This window comes from Prosopis cineraria, unplaced genomic scaffold, assembly GCF_029017545.1.
Source record: "Prosopis cineraria cultivar Desert tree isolate PC_DT_omini unplaced genomic scaffold, ASM2901754v1 PC7, whole genome shotgun sequence".
NCBI classification, from domain to species: Eukaryota; Viridiplantae; Streptophyta; class Magnoliopsida; order Fabales; family Fabaceae; genus Prosopis; species Prosopis cineraria.
The window spans coordinates 32,789,955-32,809,864 of record NW_026555338.1 but is presented as its reverse complement, the minus strand read 5'-3'; the positions used below and the strand labels follow the sequence as shown (position 1 = coordinate 32,809,864).

The 19,910-nt window shown below is 31.2% G+C and overlaps 2 protein-coding genes across 2 annotated transcripts; one reads left to right on the top strand and one right to left on the bottom strand.

Moving 5' to 3' along the window:
- Positions 1 to 3,017: 3,017 nt before the first annotated feature.
- LOC129316756 (probable WRKY transcription factor 70) lies at positions 3,018 to 4,585 on the top strand. The gene is made up of 3 exons (XM_054961138.1): positions 3,018 to 3,364; positions 3,636 to 3,740; positions 4,000 to 4,585. The coding sequence occupies exons 1-3, from the start codon at positions 3,018 to 3,020 to the stop codon at positions 4,505 to 4,507; spliced, it is 960 nt and encodes a 319-aa protein (XP_054817113.1). The 3' UTR covers positions 4,508 to 4,585.
- A 2,491-nt stretch (positions 4,586 to 7,076) lies between these two features.
- LOC129314827 (WRKY DNA-binding transcription factor 70-like) lies at positions 7,077 to 8,881 on the bottom strand. The gene is made up of 3 exons (XM_054958261.1): positions 8,497 to 8,881; positions 7,939 to 8,043; positions 7,077 to 7,839 (listed from the first exon to the last, which is right to left on the bottom strand). The coding sequence occupies exons 1-3, from the start codon at positions 8,853 to 8,855 to the stop codon at positions 7,383 to 7,385; spliced, it is 921 nt and encodes a 306-aa protein (XP_054814236.1). The 5' UTR covers positions 8,856 to 8,881; the 3' UTR covers positions 7,077 to 7,382.
- Between the last annotated feature and the right edge of the window lie 11,029 nt (positions 8,882 to 19,910).

Below are 19,910 nucleotides of genomic sequence, written 5' to 3'. Positions count from 1 at the left end.
TTAATATAATTTTATTTCTAATTATTCTAAATAAAAAATAAATATTTTTTAAAGTAAATTAATGAGAATACTTATTTTTTTAATTTAATAAGGATATAATGGTTCATTTATTAAAAAAATTTACTAATAATCTCTTATATTTAAAGATAATTTTTTTTAAATCTCTTATATAGGGAAGGAAGAGTACATTACTCTCTTCATTTCAAATTATAAAACACACTAATAAATCTTATTGAATATATTTAACAATTTTATTTTTTAAAAAATAAAAATATAAAATTTTAAAAATATCTTTTATTTAATATATTGAAAAGAGAGAATGACAAAAATTAAATATAGAGAGAGAGAGAGAGAGAGAAGTAGAGGGTAGTATTGAAATGAACTTATTTAATAAAATTTTAATATTATTAAAGTGTTTTATATTTTAAAACACTTCTCTAAAAATGTACTGTAATTTGTGACAATGTTCTATAAAATAAAATGGGTTGGTTGCTCTAGAAAGGATAACGTTAAATCTATGATAAATTAACCTTGCACTACTTCTTATAATTTAAAGAGCATAGGTTAGCTTCTCAACTCTCGGAGATATAAATTGGAAGGGTATAACAATCTTTCAACATGTTAATGCCTAGCATGATATCATTCACATGACATCACTCTTAATCATTTTTAAGGGAAAATTGATCAAAAAAACTCCATCACTAACTTGTTTGCTCACAAAAGCTTGGGAGAGATTTAGATTTGAAGTCCTTCCCTGGCATTAATTCAGATCTCCAAATGACCAAAATATCTTAACCAAATCTCCCTCCCTAGCCGAAAATTCTGTCCTCTTGTGAGAGATTTTCCAGTCCCTTGGTAAGCATTTGCCTCCACGGTGTCTCTCCGGAACCGCCGAGAAGAGTGAGTCCGTGAACGTAAGTGTTGTTTTGGTGTGTGAGTTGTGCAAGTTTAAAGGTTTCCTTTTCTACCATATACATATAGCAGTGTTATGCACTTCAGTTATCAAAGTCATATATACTGCGTCTAAAACGACTCAATTTAACTTCTTTGTCTTCGTTATGCCATATATGTGGTGGGGATATATCAATTAATTTGGTCTAAGTTGGCATTTGCCCCCTCTACTCTTGGAAATGGGCATTTTGGAGTATCTCAGCGTTTAATCAATATTTGGTGCCATTAAATGATTTAACGAAGTTTCATTATATATATACATATATATTAAAATTTGTCTTATTGTAACGTTTTACTTCGTTTTAAGTGAAGTTTCTAACGTCCAGTTTGTTATTTTTTGTGTGATGTCAAATGACAGACACGTATATCCATGTCTTGTACTGATTAACAAAGCGTATCATAGTATAATATTAGATGTGAGATGTTATTTTAATAATTGAGATAATTTAAGAGACAATATTAATACAGATCCAACACCCTGTTTGATTTGGAGTTTTCTAAGAGAGGAAGAAGAGAGATCATTGATTTAGAAAAGTTTGAAGGATGGAAAGTAAGCAACTTTTCTCTTCCCTTCCTTCGGTTTGAAATTTTTTTTGAGGAACCTGTTTCCCACTTCTTTCCTCCTCGCCTTTCCCTTCAAAAGTGGGTTTTTGAAGGGAGGGCTGTAAATAACTTATTTGTTTGATGATAAGGTTATATTTATACTAATTTTAAAATTCCTCCTTTGTCGTCCTATAGATCAAATATCACACTCTAATATCTCATTTATCATTTCTAGCGAGCTCTCAATTTTCTCGATGGCCCCACATTAAAAATAATAAATTTGAAATAAAATTTAATTATCATTTAAGGTGAAAGTTGATAAATTGTAATGTGTCTATTTTTTCAAATAAATAAGAAGAATGAAAAAAAGAAAATAATTTAAATTTCATAGAAAAAAACTAAAATCAAACAATGGATCATTAAGATCCCTCCACATTAAACTTAGCAGTCAAACATAGTGTAAGTGACTAGAGGTCAGGATGAAAATAGAAGATTGAGTAGTTTTATTCACGTAGTCATATAACATTAATCTCATTTGTTAATTATATGCTATCTTGTTATGGTAGAGAACAATTAATTTATGTCTCGCTTCTATATTCTGTTTGGGGGTGGTTTACTTTGTTTTTATTTGACGACTTTGTACGTTGTTATCTTTTATATTAGACAGTGACAATATATAGATGATGTTGCTATTATATAAGGTGACAATCTGTTATTTTCTTCTTTTATTATAAATGAGAAGTGATCATGAATCCAAATATTGCTTTACTTTATAAAAACCTGACTGACATGGAGGATTAAATATACCTGATATATATGATATATCTTCATTGGAGAGTGAGTTCTGCAAGGATATTTAGTAATTAATTTCCTCAAAATATATGTTCCTGTTCTACTGAAAATAACATATAGTAACAGACTCAAAAGCATCTTATTTGTTATATATGTGGTGCCGTTATAGGTGTGGCATCCTGGGGAGATGACCTTATCACATAATCACGAACATTTGATGAGAATATTAATGATTAGGTGATCAATCACATAGAATGCCCTGAATTATTGGAGAGACGTACACTTAGTCAAACTTGAATTAGACAGCCTTAATTAATCAACCTTGTATTTTGCATGGAATCTAAGTTGAATTATATTACAGTACTGTCATATCCAATAATCTACTTAATCACAGCACAGTATGAACGAAGCTCCGATAAAATATATTACAGTACTGTCATATCTATTCTGATCGGCTCTAATAATATATATGTGTGTGTGTGTGTGTGTGTGTGTCAGCAAGTAGATATATTATGTAATCAAACTTAATTATGAGACGGCCTAACCAAAACTTAACTATAACTAAAAAAATTCCCAATATTAATAACAAAAATCTACCGTGGGGCATTCAGGGGTCAGTTCTCTGAGTAACAATAAACTTATAAATTGCAAGTGGGGGTGTTCCTTAAAACACAGTCTGTCTCGGTTTGTTGTTTCTCTCTGACCGAGAACTCCAAAATCCTAAACACAGGATGGAGAATATTAGGGCTTCGTCTTCAACAGATGTTAAAAAGGCCATAACTGAAGAGCTTCTCAAAGGGAGAGACCTGAGCAAGCAGCTACTCCAACTTGTTCTTCATCGTCATCATGATCAGTCCAATGATGTTGGATCAGATGAAGGTTCCCTATTATGGATTTCATTTGCCCAAGATCTTGTCAACAACATTCTGACTTCATTCTCAAACACCCTCCTTCTCTTCCACTCCTTTGAGATCCCTATCGATGCCTCTGCTAAATCTGATCAGGATCGCCATGATTTGGATGATCATGCTGTCAAGCGTTTCAACACAAGAAACGGAAGAGGCTGTCATCCGAGGAAGTAAGAACCCACACACACACACACACAATCCATGTCTCTGCACATATATATCTTAGTCATGAATTAGTATGTATTTATTTGTCTGCTATCAAGGGTAATTTTAGAAGGATGGGATAATTAAAAGAACTTGGATTAATTTTACCCAACATATTTGATTTGTGTGAATTAGTTAAAAAGGAGTCATAAATAGGAATGAAGAGTGCTTATTTGAGTGTAAGTAAACAAAAATATGGCTACACAGCTACACTGTTTTCTTGGAAATTTTTTGCAGGAGAGCAATGAAAATGTGGGAGAAGAAATCTCCAATTCTAGTGGACGATGGCTACGCATGGAGGAAGTACGGACAAAAGAGGACAATGAATGCTGAATACCTAAGGTCCTATAATCAATAACCTTAATCTTCCACCTAAATAGCACATACATCTGATCTGTGTCTGTCTGTTCGTATGTCTATCTATCTGATGTTATGATTCCAACATCAAATAACCTCACAAGATAAGTGGGGTTTATAAGTTCAAAAGTATAACCTCTCCCACTTAATAAGCTAGTTCTATAAGATTGACCTTCTCTTTAAACTTGCAGATAACGCTGTCTTAATTGAATTGAATTGAAAATGAAGTTGCATATGGATGCAGGAACTACTACAGATGTAGTCACAAGCACGACCAGGGATGTCCAGCAATGAAACAAGTTCAGAGAATACGAGAGAGGCCTCCCTTATACCGAACCACCTATTTTGGAATTCATACTTGCAAAACCCATCAATTACTTTCTCAGAATATTCCTTTGGAATATGCCTCTTCTGGTAATCTTTCTGAATCGTCCTTGTTGCTTAGTTTCAATGATACCTCTCTTCCAGCAGGGAAACAAGATCACTCCTATTTCTCATCCACCAAGAAGGAGCTGCAACAGATTTCTTCCATTGATGTGAAGCAAAACCCAGAGTCCCAACATGAACATGTCGCTGCTGTGTTATCCCCAAACTTGGATCAGTTTTCTCTTGTCAAGGTTCAACCTATTGAAGTGGATGATGTTGTTTTGAAATCTCCTGAATTCGATGAGTCTGTACATATCGGTCCGGGATTTGGTTTTATTACGGAGTCGAGGGCAATAAATCATCGAGGCTTCTTCTTGGATAATTAGTATACTTCAATTCGCATTGTAAAACATTATTATTTAGAGTCAAAATCTGGTTTGGTTTCAAAATAAGAGAGATTTGGCTCTCATTCCGTGACATCCTTAAACACTACATATATGTATGTATTCCAGAAAAAAGATACACATTAGCCCTCAGTCCATCTGAAATTAATCAAACTTGGTCGGCTTGTCAAATTTGCGCCTTGAAAAGTAATCATAATTTTTACTCCTCCAAAAAATTACTCACACCTTTCTTCATTGTTTTATAATTAATCCATTGTGAGGAATTATATATGTGCACAGAGAAACGGCCTTGGAATATATTATTTCTTGTCTGAAAGGAGCTATTAATTCTCTCATTGGATAGTAATATGCATACACGCATCAAATTAAAATTTACCAAGTATCATAACTTTTGGACTTAAATTCTCTGGAATTGAAATTAATGAATTTGAGTGAAGTTTTCTTTTAGTATTTTATTCATTTTATTATTATTTTTAAATATAAAATCTTCTATCTCTTTTCTTAAAAAAAGAGAAAAACCTTCATATAAATTTACCAATCTCAAATTTAGAGGATCTAAATCCATAATTTTCATGTTGTCTTGTTTAATACAAGCTTTGCAAGCAGTTAAAGGAGATAAATAATTGACATTTCACAAAGGTTTTCTTTTTCTTCTATTCTTTTATATTTTTTTGAGTCAAGTTGATGACAAAGCTAAAAGTTTAAGGAGTCGAGATTCACATAATAATTTTGGACATTGCATGTTTTACATGCATGACGATTAGACATGCGAATTACGAGCATGCTTTAAAATTAGAAGGTATTAATATTTGAAACCAAAAGTAAAACTAATTAACTTGGACCTGCTATATATTCAGAACTTCCAAGGAACCAGATGCTCTTATCTACAGATGATATGGTGGCATGGCATGCAGTGTGTGCTTGTTGATTCTTTCTGCCCATATCGATTTTACATATTCATCCGGCCCACGATGTTTCTGGGCTTGGGCCTACACGCGCCCGCTCGAGAGTTTGACCGTTAAATTTTGAAATAGAAAAGATATCATCCATGACCATGAAACATTAACTATCTATGATCTAGCTGCATTTTGACCATGCCTATGCTTCACCAGAGAGGCAGATAGGAGGTGTGCTGGAGAACAGCAGCCTGCAGTGGTATCCTAGGGTGATTTAACACAAAAATATTTATAATTTTTTAATTTGTAACTCGGTAAGATCTAAGATGCATTGGTTTTTTTTTCCTTTTATTTTCCACCGGAAAATTTTTTGGTGGAAAGAACAGGGAAGAAGACCGTTCATTGCTTCCTTAGGCTTCTGAGCCACAGTAGAAAGCAGCAATCAGCTATACACACATTGAGAAGAGTTTCCCAAGGCGCATTAAAGATCAGCGGAATAACTCGAGCTCCGCCAAGGTTAACGAACTTGACAAAGGAGGCGGCGATGGAAGAAGCATTTGTGGCATTGCTGAGACGTCCGGAGGCGCCATCACCGGGGTGCGTGGCGATCCCGATGACCGGCCGGTTGTACAAGTTAGGGTTCGAGGCGGGGCAAGTGGAAGACAATCGAGGCAACGAGTCATTGTGGCGCTGACTAGGTGGAAGAATCTCGTGAGCCTCAGCGGATCCAATAACGCATCTCAAAAAGGAAATCGGAATCGGAATCCAAACGTTGCTCCGGAAGGTGGTGGAGTAGAAGGAGAGGAAGTGCTCCTTACGACGTCGTTGGCCATGCGGGAGGAAGGAGGATGCCGATCTCTGGAGGAATCAGAGTTTTGGGAATACGTGCCGGCAAGCGTGAATGAATGAAGTTGCTACAAGAGGTGGCAAGCGGAAGCTGAAAAAAAGCAATTCGATTAGATTTTTTACCCAAAAAAAAAAAATTCAATAAACAGAGAGAGGAAACTGACACTTGCCACATCACAATCATAGTGTGGGCCCGTGGATTTAAGCGGACACCTTGAGGTTGGGCGTGAGTGGGGTCCACTGGTGGTTAACTAACTGGACTATCTCATGTTTGGGCCCATTTGCTTTTGTGGGCCTTTACTTTTATATTGGGCCAAAACCTTCATAAACTTGGACAGAAGCTTTCAAATGGATAACAAGAGGAGAACGCGTCAGACGTGATCTAATATTTTGTTGTCTAAAAATGGAGCCTACTGATATATATGATATTTTCATATCAAAATTTTGAATTTGAAGAAGCCTTTGAGATATCTATTTTTGATTTATTAATAAATAGTAATTGAGAGATTTTCATTTTAGAATAAGAATGACGAAGACTTGTGACTTCATTGGATTGAGTGGCATGCCAGATTTAACATCAACATTGAAATTATTACCAAATAAGCATTCAAATTAAACTCTTACTTGAAACACAATGTTCGATATTTTCTAGACCTTATGTTATACATAGTCTTCTCTTCGCGTATAGGAAGAGGTAGATTCAATGAAAGGCAGAAAAGAATCCATCATAATCAATTCCTTCCCTATTAATTGGCCACCTCAAATTATTTTTAGAAATGTATTTAGTTTATGTTCCTTGTGCTCATAATTATATACATCAATATGTGTATTACAAGTCTATTGAATCAATATGACGCGGAAATATAATTCCATTGGATTGTTATGAACATTTATAATACACTATTGAAAGTTACAATTATTTCATATTTGACGAAAAATCCTGTATATAAATTCACTGCCGCAACGCTAACTAGTTTTCTAACCGAACTCTTACTCCTCTTTATTTTTTGTTTTGGCCTGATAAACAAACTATTCTAATAAACGTACGCCTTTTGTGAAGCAAAAGCCCTCATCCAAAACCACATCATAGGCCAAAACTTTGCTTCAAGACCATATCATTTGCCAAAACGTGCGAAGTCATCGAAATCAAAACACCTCATCAAAAGCACATCGTCCACTACTTCATAATAAGAAAACATATCCAAGGTCGAGGATAACAGGGTAGGGACATGGTCATCATATTCGGGCACATGGTTTTGTTCTACATCGACATGACGATCATCATGATCAATAATGGGAATGTTTTCTTCATCGTCACGCTCCTTCTTATCATTAGTAGAAGATGATGAGAAAAAGTGGTGGTGGAAGCTAGTATTGTCATTGAAATTAAGTAATATGGAGGAATCAGAAGGAGAAGTGAGAGCCAAAGTCATCTCAGGAAGCATATTATGGTTTTTGCAAGAATGAATACCAATATAGGTGGTTCTGTATAAAGGAGGCTTCTCTTGTATTCTCTGAACTTGTTTCATCGCTGAGCAACCTACTTGCCTGTGACTGCACCTATAGTAGTTCCTGCATCCATATTTATAAGCACACACTCATCAATTGAATTCAGGAAAGATACAAAATATATAAATATATGTTGTGATCGGTGTGGAGGAATCTACGGACTTGAGGTATCTTGCATTTGTGGTCATTTTCTGTCCATATTTTCTCCATGCATACCCATCGTCAATCAGAATCGGAGAATCCTTTTCCCATGTCTGTGTACTTCTTCTGCAAAATATTTGAAAAACGAAAACAGCAACTTCAATTCTGGCCATAACGTACAGGAAATAAAACAAGAAGTTCAGGTATTTATTTTGGATGTTATGATTAATGAGAGGTTTTCTGAAAAGCTAGATCCTTCAGTAGAATTTGGAGGCCGTGTTTGGAAATAGAAGTATGAAAGAGCCAAAATGGTCAGAGATAATTAGAGATTAACATGTGTACAAGGATGCAAATTCAAAAATGGTCGACTACTGTAAGATAATTTATTATAAATATAATCTCCTTGAGCACGCTTTTACCTAGTCTCAAAGCATTTAGTTGGATGCTGCTAAAAGCAACATGGCATCTAAGGCTTCAATATTCTTAGATCAAAATTGCAATTAATGAAAAAGATAATTAAAACTTTGTTTTGACATCAGATCTGGAGAACGAACTACAAGTCTAAATAATAATTCTTACTTTCTCTTGTAACAGCCTCTTTGGTTGTCTGATCTTCCGTTGATGAAGCTCTTGCAATTTACACCTACATCCCCAGCAACCTCGGATCCTTGGTAAATATTCCTGGCCGAAGAAGAATCACTGAAGAAAGAGACATCATGGGATTGAATGTCAGGATCGGTGGTGTTGTTCAAGAGCAGAAAGGTGTTGGTGAATGATCGAAGAATTTCGGTGAGAAGATCTTGACCAAATGGACGTGCGACTGATAAGAATGACTCTTGATTTCCTTTATAATTGGATCCTTGACGAAGTAGTTGAAGCAACTGGTTTGCGAACTCACGCCCTCTCACAAGCTCTTCAACTATTGCCTGTTTCTCCATAATTGTTTGGCTTGTGAGAGAAAGGTCTGGACTCTGCTGGAGAGGTATATGAAATGCAGAAAATCTGAAATATATAATAGGGGCACTGAACCCACTCCCAATTTTCAAATGTCATATACGCGTGAGAGATCTGAGGCATTATTTTAAAAGGTAATTTACAGCTTATCTTGTTATTACTATCTTTTCTTAAATTATACTCCCTCCCAATCTATTTGCAAGATACTTTTTAGAAATAAATTTTGGTCCAAAATGTAAGATACATTATAATAACTAAATCATTTTTTTTAATTTTACCTTTTCTTAATTAGTGTAAAGGTATTTTATTTAATTATATCATAATTTAAAATTAAGAATAAAAATGAAAGTACATCTCATTTTTTATGATATAAAAAACTAATTTTTTTAAAAAGCATGAAACAGATTAATGTCTTATAATAAAGATTTGAATAAGAATTTGATATCTGGCAAACTCTGACGTATGATTTATTTATTTTAATTTACATAATATTTTATATCTAGCAAGTTAGATTCATGCATGTGTTGTTGCCTGTTGGGTTTAAACACGCTTGCCATGGAAGGCATTTTTGGATTCACTCAAGTTTGAACTTGATATATATTATATTTAAACAATTATAACTCCTATCACTAAGTCTAAGATGAAATGTGCGTTATTTTTTTAAAAAATAATTGTTCAGTATGTTCATGTCACTTGTTTAATCTCTAGCCCAAGTTCACATAATTATAATGCTGGTTAAATTAATTTGTAGATCATTCTAATTTTTCTCAATTTTAAATTAAATCCTTGTAATTTATTTTATTTTAATTAAGCCCCAAAATTTGATGGATATATTGAATACATTAGTCTTGTATAAATTATTAATGAATGATTGACCTTTTCAAAATAAAAGCACTTTAAAATTTATAAAAAAACGTGTTGAATACTTTCAGCCAAAAAAAATTGATTTAATACAATATTTATATTTTCTTAAAATTTTAAAGAAAATTTTATATGTATAAAAGTTATTTAAATAACATAACATAATTATATAAATTTTAAGTTATAAAATTTATGTAATTAATTTTAAAATTATATAATCTTTTAATAAACATATAAAAGTCCTTAATTTCATTTTTGACAAAGAAAAATTAAAAGATTTTAACTATCAGGCTATCCAAAATATTTTACTTATTCTTGATATAAGATGAAGTTTAAATTTTTTGGTTCTAAATATAAAATAAAATTAGAGTAATTAATTATTTTTTTAATTTTAATTTTAATTTATTTATATCATCTTTCGAATTTTTAAACAATAAGTTATTATGATCATTAATTATAAATTTTTAAAATAAAAATTTACATGTTTTTTATAATTTTAAAGTTATAGTTATCATTTTTTATTAAAATATAAGTTTGTTGAATTTGTCAATCATATTTACGAGAAGAAATAAATAAAAGGTGTAACAATGTTATTATAGCAGATTATTTCTTTTTAAAACTTAAAAGGTTGCGCCGATAATAAAGGAATTGTAGATAAATTGAAGATAAAAAAGTTAATAAACAAAAATTCGCCTTTCCACGCGCTAGCAAGGTTCGTGGTGCAGAAAATCCAATGATAGCTTGGCACGTAAGAGAGATAGATCCGTCAAGTTGAGAAGTTATGTTTCAGAGGAGCTGCGTGAAGGTGGATGTTTTTGGCTTTTTGCGTGGCAGAAGAAGAGTGAGATCACGGGGCTTACATCAGCTTATCATGCATAGGTTTGAGTGAAAAGTCAATGATCTAATATCCCCACGTTCATATTCAGATTGGTGCGGTTATTAAATTACGTTATTGTGCAATCTTAGCAGGATCCAGAAGAAAGGCTGCTATTTTGCCTCTTTATTTTATCGTTTAGTTTATTACCACTAACAAGCAACACCAACATATCATTATGGCTAATCACAACAAAATCCTACTGGTATCGTGACAAGACTTTTCTATCTATGTAGTATACTCTCCTTGCATTTAAATAGATTTACGAAATTTTTTATTCTATTTACTTATAAGTCATGTAATTAAATTTTTATTATGAGCTTTTCCTTTGACCCCATTATAAATATTGATAAGTATAGGGTTAATTTATCAATTTAAAATTTTAAATAATCAGCAAGATGCAATTTTTTTTGGCCAACCAATAAAATGCAATTTAATTATAGCGTAAAATCTTTGCAGAAGCCTGTATGTAAGCAGATAAAACCTTGCCAAAGAACAAAAAAATCAAAATCCAGGAAACAAGGAAATGTGTGGGCCAGTCAATTAAGTTAATTTTAGTTAAGAAGGAAGCTGATGTTGATTAAGGTTTAGGAGGCTATTTATTTTTTCCTATTTTATTATTTTTTATACAACGTAAAATGTTTTCTATTTCTTAAAAGACAGATTTCATAAAATTCACGGATTCTTAACTTTAGATGATCGATTTCCATGGAGATAACAGAGACATTCTAATTATTTTTATTTTAAGTGAAAGAGACATTCTAAAATTCTTTCCAAAAATGGGTTTTGATTGAGGTTGTCCGTCACTGTGATAGGATTGGATGAGAGCCACCTTCACTGCACCTTCTTCCGTCATCTGTCTTCAATTTAAAATTGTTCTAGGGTCCGTTTGGATTTCAGTTGGGTATAATAGATTATGAAAATAATTGATTAAGTGATAGATTTTAATCATAATTGATTATGTTATAACGTAATCTGTTTGGATACTGTTTTTTTAAAATTAATTTTAACAAAATTGAAGATGTTTGGATAATTTAATCAGAATTAATTTTTAATTATATAAATTACTATATAATTTAATTTTTAAATATCAAATATTAATTTTTTGAATATACAAAGTTTAAATTTTATTAAGGAAAAAAAAAGGGAAAAGAAGAGAGTTTAATTTTATTTTTATTAAATTATGTGCTTTCTTTGTAATTTTTTCTTGGGCCATTCTTTGTAATTTTTCCCAACGCTTTTTGATAAACGTTCTGCAAAAGCTGATGGAGAGAACTTATGGAAAAACGCGCGTCCTGACCCATAATCGATTTTTGATGATTTTTGACTGTTTGGCTAACTTTTCATATTAATCGATTTTTTGCCTCAAAAATCGATTAATGAGGCAATCCAAACGGACTGCTATATGTTTGTTATTACATATATGATCCAATAATTATATTATCGAGGCGAGAAAAACATGTTATATATTCATTTATAATTATTGCATCATATAAGGAACATAACCTTCACCACTTGTTGTCATCGCTCTATATTATAAAACGCGTAATATATATATATATATATATATATGTATGTATGTGTGTATGTATATATGGTAGAGACCGAGTCATAATTTGATGTAAATTACTGAAAATCATGAACTCGAAAATCATCACTAAGTTCAATTTACGGGTAAAAAAAAAATATCACTTTAATCGTCATGTTTCGAACATTTTTTTGATGATCTTGGGGTTCAGATCTTAAAAAGGGGACCTATGTTATGTATGTCTAGTCACACCAAGTTAATTTTCATGGCAAAATCTATAAGGATGAAAATTAAAAAGATGTTGAAATTGTTATACTGATCCTAATATGGGGTTTTGTTGCAGCGCATATATATATGATATTTTAAATTCTGATTGCTTGATTGCCAGTTATGTAATTATTGATTGGTGCTGACTTGATCTCACCTGTGTTAATTGTTAAGCTTTTGAAAGGCTTCTGTCAGCTAGATTCGTATCCACAGGTTCTATATGTGCCTTTAGAATTAATTACTAGCTATATATAGCCAGAATAGCAAACGAATGTGTTATGTATCAGTAAACAAATTAAAGTCATGTTTTATTTATTTTATTTTTTTTGTTGAGATGTTCATTAACTTTTCAAAAACAGTTTTTTTAAAAAAATTGATATATTGTACTATAAAACAATACTACTGCGTTTTTCACGAAAGAACATTTCAACGAAAAAGACAACTGCGTTATCACTATTATTCCAAATATATTAAAGTTCTTAAGGTTGTTAAGGTTATATTGATAAAAAATAATCAAGTATTAATTCATGATGCAGTAGTTTTGTTTGCTAATTATGTGTTTGTTAAATTAATGCCAAGCGAAGGGTCATTAATTGATACTTATTGACACCTATAAATGACATAGTAGAACAAGTGTCGTATTAATTGTCAATCTGAAATTCATTTACGAATGGGCAAAGATAAAGGTGGATCGTAATTGGGCTCTCAGATTAAGATGGACTTAATATGAAATTGATTTTTCACTTACTTTTGTGTCTTTAGACTCTTTGAATGGAATAGAAAATATTTGTAGTGTAAAATTTTTAAGATAAAAAGTCATATCATTACGGCTTGTGCTCTCTGTAATGTGTGCCAAGTTGGAGGCGCCACTACTCAACAATTCATCAAATGCTCGCCTCGCTATAGTTATTCGTAGATTCTGCGTTGTTTTGAGGCTCCCAGATTCATTGTGCAAATAGTCAATTAATGTTTCAGCTATTTTTACTACTCCTTGTTAGGTTCAACAAAATAATAAAAAAAAAGAAAGTGAAAAATATTATACATTTGATCCCGGTAAAGTTTGTCGAGTTTTTAAGTGAGTCCTCAGCTTGTAATTATCTTTTCAATTAATCATAAGTCAATGGTGAGATATTTGATGCTAGAGTATTCTTAGTAAACGTGTAAACTGTATACTCAAAGGAAGGTCAAATTAAGTTGGCACTTGCTTTATCAAAGTATGGATTGGATTTGTAATTAAGTAGAAAAATTAAATAACACATAATCTAGCTGGGGGTTCCTCCAGAAATATTCCATGAATAATATACTAATGGCTTACAAGGAATACTCTAAATTTGTACTTCTTCCAGTCCTATTTATAGGATAAAGAGATAATATTTTTTTTAATCCTATTTATAAGTTATATCATTAAATTTTTATTATAAATTTTTACTTTTATTATCCTCTATTAAATGTTCAAAAAAAAATATATTATTTAATAAGGCAAGATTGAGAATTTGTTAAATTTTTTAATAGAATTAATAAAGTTTTCCTTTGTTAACCACTTCTAATGAAATATGTTAAAAGTAGTTTATAAATAAGACCAGAAGAATATGTTTAAAACCATATAAACATGTTCTCTTATGTTATTATTGGTCTGATTTCTTGTTAAATAATAGATATTTATATTATTATGAGTTATAAAAAAAATTAAAGACAATTACTCTCTATGGCTCTCTACTTACATATAAAGAAAAATTAATTAATTTTACAATTTTTTAAACTTGTAAAAAATATTTGATTTTTCAATTTGATTTTAACTATAATTAATGAATACAATAAAATATGTATAGGAATTAAAAGTTGTCCGACAACTTGATTTAATTAAAAAGAACCAATAATGAAAAGAATTAACCACTATTATTGTATCTTTGTCCTATATTTAAGATCAAATATGACTTTAAGACTTAGTTCAACGTTATAGTTAAGATCAGATCAAATAGAGTAATATTCTTGTTCTAGTTCATCTATATTTCTCAACACGGTTGTTCTTCTAAGAAAACAATTGAAGTTGGCATTCAGTTGTTCTTTTTTGTCCTTTTTAATAAGTTAAATGTTTTTGTTTTGCTTGGGACAAAGTATCATTGCTTGGTCCCTTCTTGTGCTTGAAAAGTTAATTCTTTTCAAAAGTGGCGTCCTTCTTTTATGACATTATTTATGGTCTTTCTAATTATAAATTATAAATATAAATATAACGTGAATTCCGGGCTCGCATCTAAAAGGACGTGCAGAAGTTTCAACGCAATAACCAAACACACTCTTTGTATATGCATAGACATTTAAAAAAGGAAAAAAAAAAAAAGTTGATGTCCATATATATGCGTGTGTGTAACATGCATGGTACCAAGTCAAGTCCAGTCTACTCGCATATAGTCACCCATTGCAATATAATTAATTCAGGATTTCCCTCAAAATATGTAACACCAATCACACCTTTCAAGTATATAAGCCTACACCAGCATTGATCTCAAATAAATAAACACGTGGTAGCGACCCCTGTTAGAAGCGCGTTTATTCTTGGTCCTCATTTTAACTTTTTTTTTTTTGTTCCCCTCCCGTGATGCACTTGAAATATACTATTCCCTTCAAACCATAATATATATAATATCAGTATCTATTGTACAGTTGTAAAAAAACAAAATGAATACTATGTATGGATGCATGTGAATTTAAATTTGGATTTGAATTTGTGTCAAATTCATTATTTGAATAATTAAAAATATATGGATTTAGATTTGACTCAAGTCCAAGTACTACCTCAATTCTTTTATAGTTTCAAATTCTTTTTAAACTTCTATTATTTTAAATTTTAATAGAAACTTCTCTCTTCTTTAATTTTGCATTCATTTGTTGACTTCACTAATATCTTCTCGACTTGGACATCATTGCTTCCAACTGACATCTATTGAGACCGAACAGCCAATGTTGACTAGGACCCGAGGGTTGACGTTGACAGGGAATGAATCGCTAGTGCTTGCTGGAATTGAACAGCCGACCTTGATTGGGATCACAAGGACGACACCAATTGGGATCAGACTGCTGTCTTTAACCAGGATTGGATTGCCAATGCCAAACAGGACCTAACAATTAGCACTTACCAGGATCAGATGACCGACAATGACAGGGACAGGAGGACAAGATCACTGATGTTGACTAGGACTAGATTGCTAGTGATGACCAGGACCTAATGACTGGCTATGACTAAGATCAAAATGTAGCCTTTGATTGAGATCAGATGGCCGATGCTGACCAAGACCAAAGGCCGAAGTTGACTAGGAACAAACAATCGGTAGTTACTGGGACCAGACCGTCGATGCCGATCAAGATTGAAGGGCCTGCTTTGACCAAGACTAGAGGGACAAAATCAACTAGGATTGAATTATTGGTGCCGATCGAGATTGGATGGCTAGTAATGACAAGATCAGATAGTCAGTTGTGATTGCACGATTGGCTTTGACTAGGTCCAAAGGGTTTGAGCCTATCTGGAACGGATTTCCAACTATGATTGAGATCGAATTGCCATAGGCAACAAGGATCACCAATGCCAATTGAGACTTGACCACTGTTATAATCAGGGATGAGTCTATGATCACCATCTTTGATCCGTCCACCTTCATCATCTGGCACCAAACACTGCTTTTAATAGGGAATGGTTTGGTGTTATCATCCAAGTCCAATCCACAACTCTTGAACTGTTGTAATTGTCTCATGCTACTTTGTAAGCATTATTTAGGATTGGGTTGCCAATGTCAATCGAGATTGGGTTATTATTGATCGAAACTAGATCGCATATGTTTGGGGTCAAAAGGTTGGAGTTAACTGAGACTAGGCCACCACCCTTGATTTGGACTGGATAATTGACTTTGACTAGGACTGAACCACTAACGTTGTTCTATTTGATGTTGAATTCAAACATAGAATTTGAATTTTGGAATTTTACTTGACATCCAAACAGATGATTTTAATATTATAATTTAAAATTTTTTATATCATCTAAACAAAGAATTTAAAATTTATGAATTTCAAATTCAAATTTTCAATCCAAATTCACCCATCCAAATGCAACCTAAGTGAAATTTTAATCCTTTAAAAAAGTTATTTATGCCACAATTAAATATTACATATAAATGCCTTAACAATAATAATTGAAAATTCAATGCATGATTTTAAAATATAATAATAATGAAGTAGGGGTATAATTATAAAAATTATCTAGTGTCTTAAATTTGGAATAATTAAGTTGGATTTTTAAAAGATACTCTATATTCTTCAGGACATACGCTGAGGGACATATTTTACATAAACTTATTTTATATGCAAGATTTGAGATCAAATCCCTTAGCCGTTTTGTTTGAATATCAACTTGAATATGATATCATAGAATGTATATGTAAATTGAATCCCACGTCATGAATTATGACGTACTTCTGAAAATTTACGAGAAAACGTGGATGGCCTTAGACAAGAGAACGTCTTGTCAATAATAACATTACATGAATAATAATTATATGCTTATTTATGTTTAAATGAAAAAATTGATCTATACGTTTCAAGTGAGAAGTTGTTTCAAAAAATAAAATGAAATGGAATTATGCTCGATACTTCAACACGCACACGCAGGCATATATATATAGTGGGGGTGTGTTTGTGTTTGAAAAATCCCTTCTTCAATAGCATATAAATATACACACACAAGATGAGGAGAAAATAATAGTTAGTAACCTTTTTTCTAGTATATAAAACATGATTTAATATAGTAATTTTTAAAAGCTATCTTAATGGTTATTGAATTCAGTTATTCAATTTACATTTTTCAACATATCTCTGCTTCTAGTTTGGATGTGAGGATGTGGAGAAAAATAGAGAGGAAAGAATACTATTGTGTGTGTGTGTGTGTTTTTTTTTTTTTTTTACCATTTTGATAGTTCTTCTTCTTAGTATTTTCTCCCTTCTATGTTATTCTCACTTTTTCCTTAATCTAAACCAAACTTATTGTTAATATGATAAGGAGACAATTCTTTTATTTCACATATACTCCCCAAATCCTATTTACATGGCATCGAGAGTATGTGTTTTGCCTTTTGATCCTAGCCATTTGATTATAGGGCATCTCTTTGATTTTATCCATAGCTACCATTTTATTCCTATTAAACGTTGAAACATTTTATTTTTAAAGTATATATTTAATAGGAGTAAATTGAAGGCTTATTAAATTTTTAAATAGAGTTAATAAATTTTAATAATTTTCTTTATTCTAATAAAACATTCTACAGATGACTAATAAATAAAAACAAAGAGAAAGGAGTACATTCTTGGAGTTGTCATGTATTATATACTACTTCAATTCTTATCACATACTCCCTCCATTCAAAAATGTAAAACATATTTAATTGAATCTCACTACCAATAAAGCAGTTATCTATTTCCAAACTAATCATATCTTTTCATATTTATCTTTATTAAACACCTTATAATAAATATAAAGTTATTATTAATTGAGACATTTTAAAAAAAAAGACAATAATTATACCTCAAAAGATTAAAAATGTCTTACATTTTTTAACATTCAATTTCTCAAAAAATACCTTTCATTTTTTAATGGAAGAAGTAACACTTTCTAAAAGAATTTTTTTATTTTTGATATAAAGTATCTGATAGAGTATGAATTATATTTTTTTTAATATTACACCTCTTCAAGCTCATTAATTATAAGAGAGAATGTAATATGAATTGTAAAAAAATTCTTTTGAATGAGTATAAGATTAAGAATTTATTTTATTTTTAAACAAAATTAATGACATGATCATCTTTTATTGATTCTAATAAAATAATTAGAGATTCCTTATAATAAAGAATAGAATAAGTATAAACATGTTAATGGAGATAAAAAAAAAAAAGCACACTTCACGGAGAACAATAGTATTTTATTTTAAATACTATGTATGTGAACTTCTTGATCACTTAATCCTTGCCCCCTTGACCGGGGGGTTGGAATCCTTGCCGCCAAGCAAGCTCGGATGACTTAAAATTGGGTTTTTTAATGGATAATAAAATAAGGTTAGTGGCTCGGTAACGTGGCAAGGGACGGCCCAAATGAAATTGCCCTTCGGGTTTACGTAATCAATCACACAGTCCCACCTCAAAGATCCTGAGGGCATAACGGTCTTCCGATATGTTGGTCCAAGGCATGTCGTCATTTCAATGACGTCACTCTAAATTATTGTGAATAATCAATTATCGCTTGGCTGGTCACCCAAAAAGGAAAAAAAAAAAAAATCCGCTTAGAACCTCAACGGTATTTCGTCGTAATTATTTTTAGAATAAAATATACTGAATATCCTTTGTTATATCTTAACTATACCAACCTCTTTTTTATTTTAAAAAGAAAAAATCAAAAAAAAATTATTTAAATTACATAAATGACAGATTAATCTTACAAAATAACATAATTTCTCTGAAATCTCATGAAATTTTTTTGTCATTATGTAATTAAAAAAATGATCAAATTGTCCTCAGAAAAACAAAAATTTATAAAGTTGTGAATAATTATTGAATTATTATAAATTTAAAAATAAAATTTGTTAATATAAAAACAAAAGTTATGAATGAAAAGTTGTGAATTGATAACATTTGATGCATATCAAGACCTGCAAATCAAAATTTATGAATAGTTATTAAATTATTGCAAACTTAAAAACAAAAGTTGTTAATATAAGAATAAAAATTATAAATAAAAAGTTATAAATTTTCAACACCTAATATATATCAGAACTTGCAGATGTATAATTGTAAATGACTATTGAATTATTGTGAATTTATAAATAAAAGTTCTGAATGAGCAGTTATGAAATTTCAACACCTGATTTATACTAAGACTTGTGAATAGCTATTAAATTATTATAAATTTAAAAATAAAAGTTATTAATATGTAAACAAAAGTTAAGAATGAAAAGTTGTCAATTTTTTTAATATGAATAAAGAATAAAAGTATCATTTTTTATAATTTTTTAATCACAAAAATATTTCTTGAGGTTTTTAAAAAATTATGTCATTTTATGAGACTAATGTCCTAAAAGAAGGAGAAGGAGAAGGAACGTGAATGTAACAACGAAGAGCAAGCATCGTTTTTGAAAAGGGACGGGAGAAACGTGGCATGAAAGCCAGTGGTTGGGCGCGGTAGAAAATAATCAAAATTTATCAGCGCTCATAGGCAAATCAAATAACAATCTAGTTTTCCATGTGTTTGTGTGTGTGTGTGTGTGTTTTTTTTTTAATTCTAGTATTTTTAAGCCCCATTGGTATTACGGTAATTTCTTATATCAAGACATCTTCAAGTTCACGATTACTTTTCAGGGTTAGCAAAGCTGTCAAAATGGCAAGCTGTTTAAGTGAATTCATGATGCGGATATAAACCTGAATCATAAATTTATAAAAATTTATCTCTATTAATAAATAATCATAAAAAATATATGA

Excerpts from the sequence above, each read along its gene's own strand:
- LOC129316756 (XM_054961138.1), top strand. The coding sequence starts at position 3,018 with ATGGAGAATATTAGGGCTTCGTCTTCAACAGATGTTAAAAAGGCCATA. Across the intron at positions 3,365-3,635 it reads AGAGGCTGTCATCCGAGGAA|GAGAGCAATGAAAATGTGGG; the intron begins GTAAGAACCCAC and ends AATTTTTTGCAG. Across the intron at positions 3,741-3,999 it reads ATGAATGCTGAATACCTAAG|GAACTACTACAGATGTAGTC; the intron begins GTCCTATAATCA and ends ATATGGATGCAG.
- LOC129314827 (XM_054958261.1), bottom strand. The coding sequence starts at position 8,855 with ATGGAGAAACAGGCAATAGTTGAAGAGCTTGTGAGAGGGCGTGAGTTC. Across the intron at positions 8,044-8,496 it reads AGAGGCTGTTACAAGAGAAA|AAGAAGTACACAGACATGGG; the intron begins GTAAGAATTATT and ends AATATTTTGCAG. Across the intron at positions 7,840-7,938 it reads ACAAATGCAAGATACCTCAA|GAACTACTATAGGTGCAGTC; the intron begins GTCCGTAGATTC and ends ATATGGATGCAG.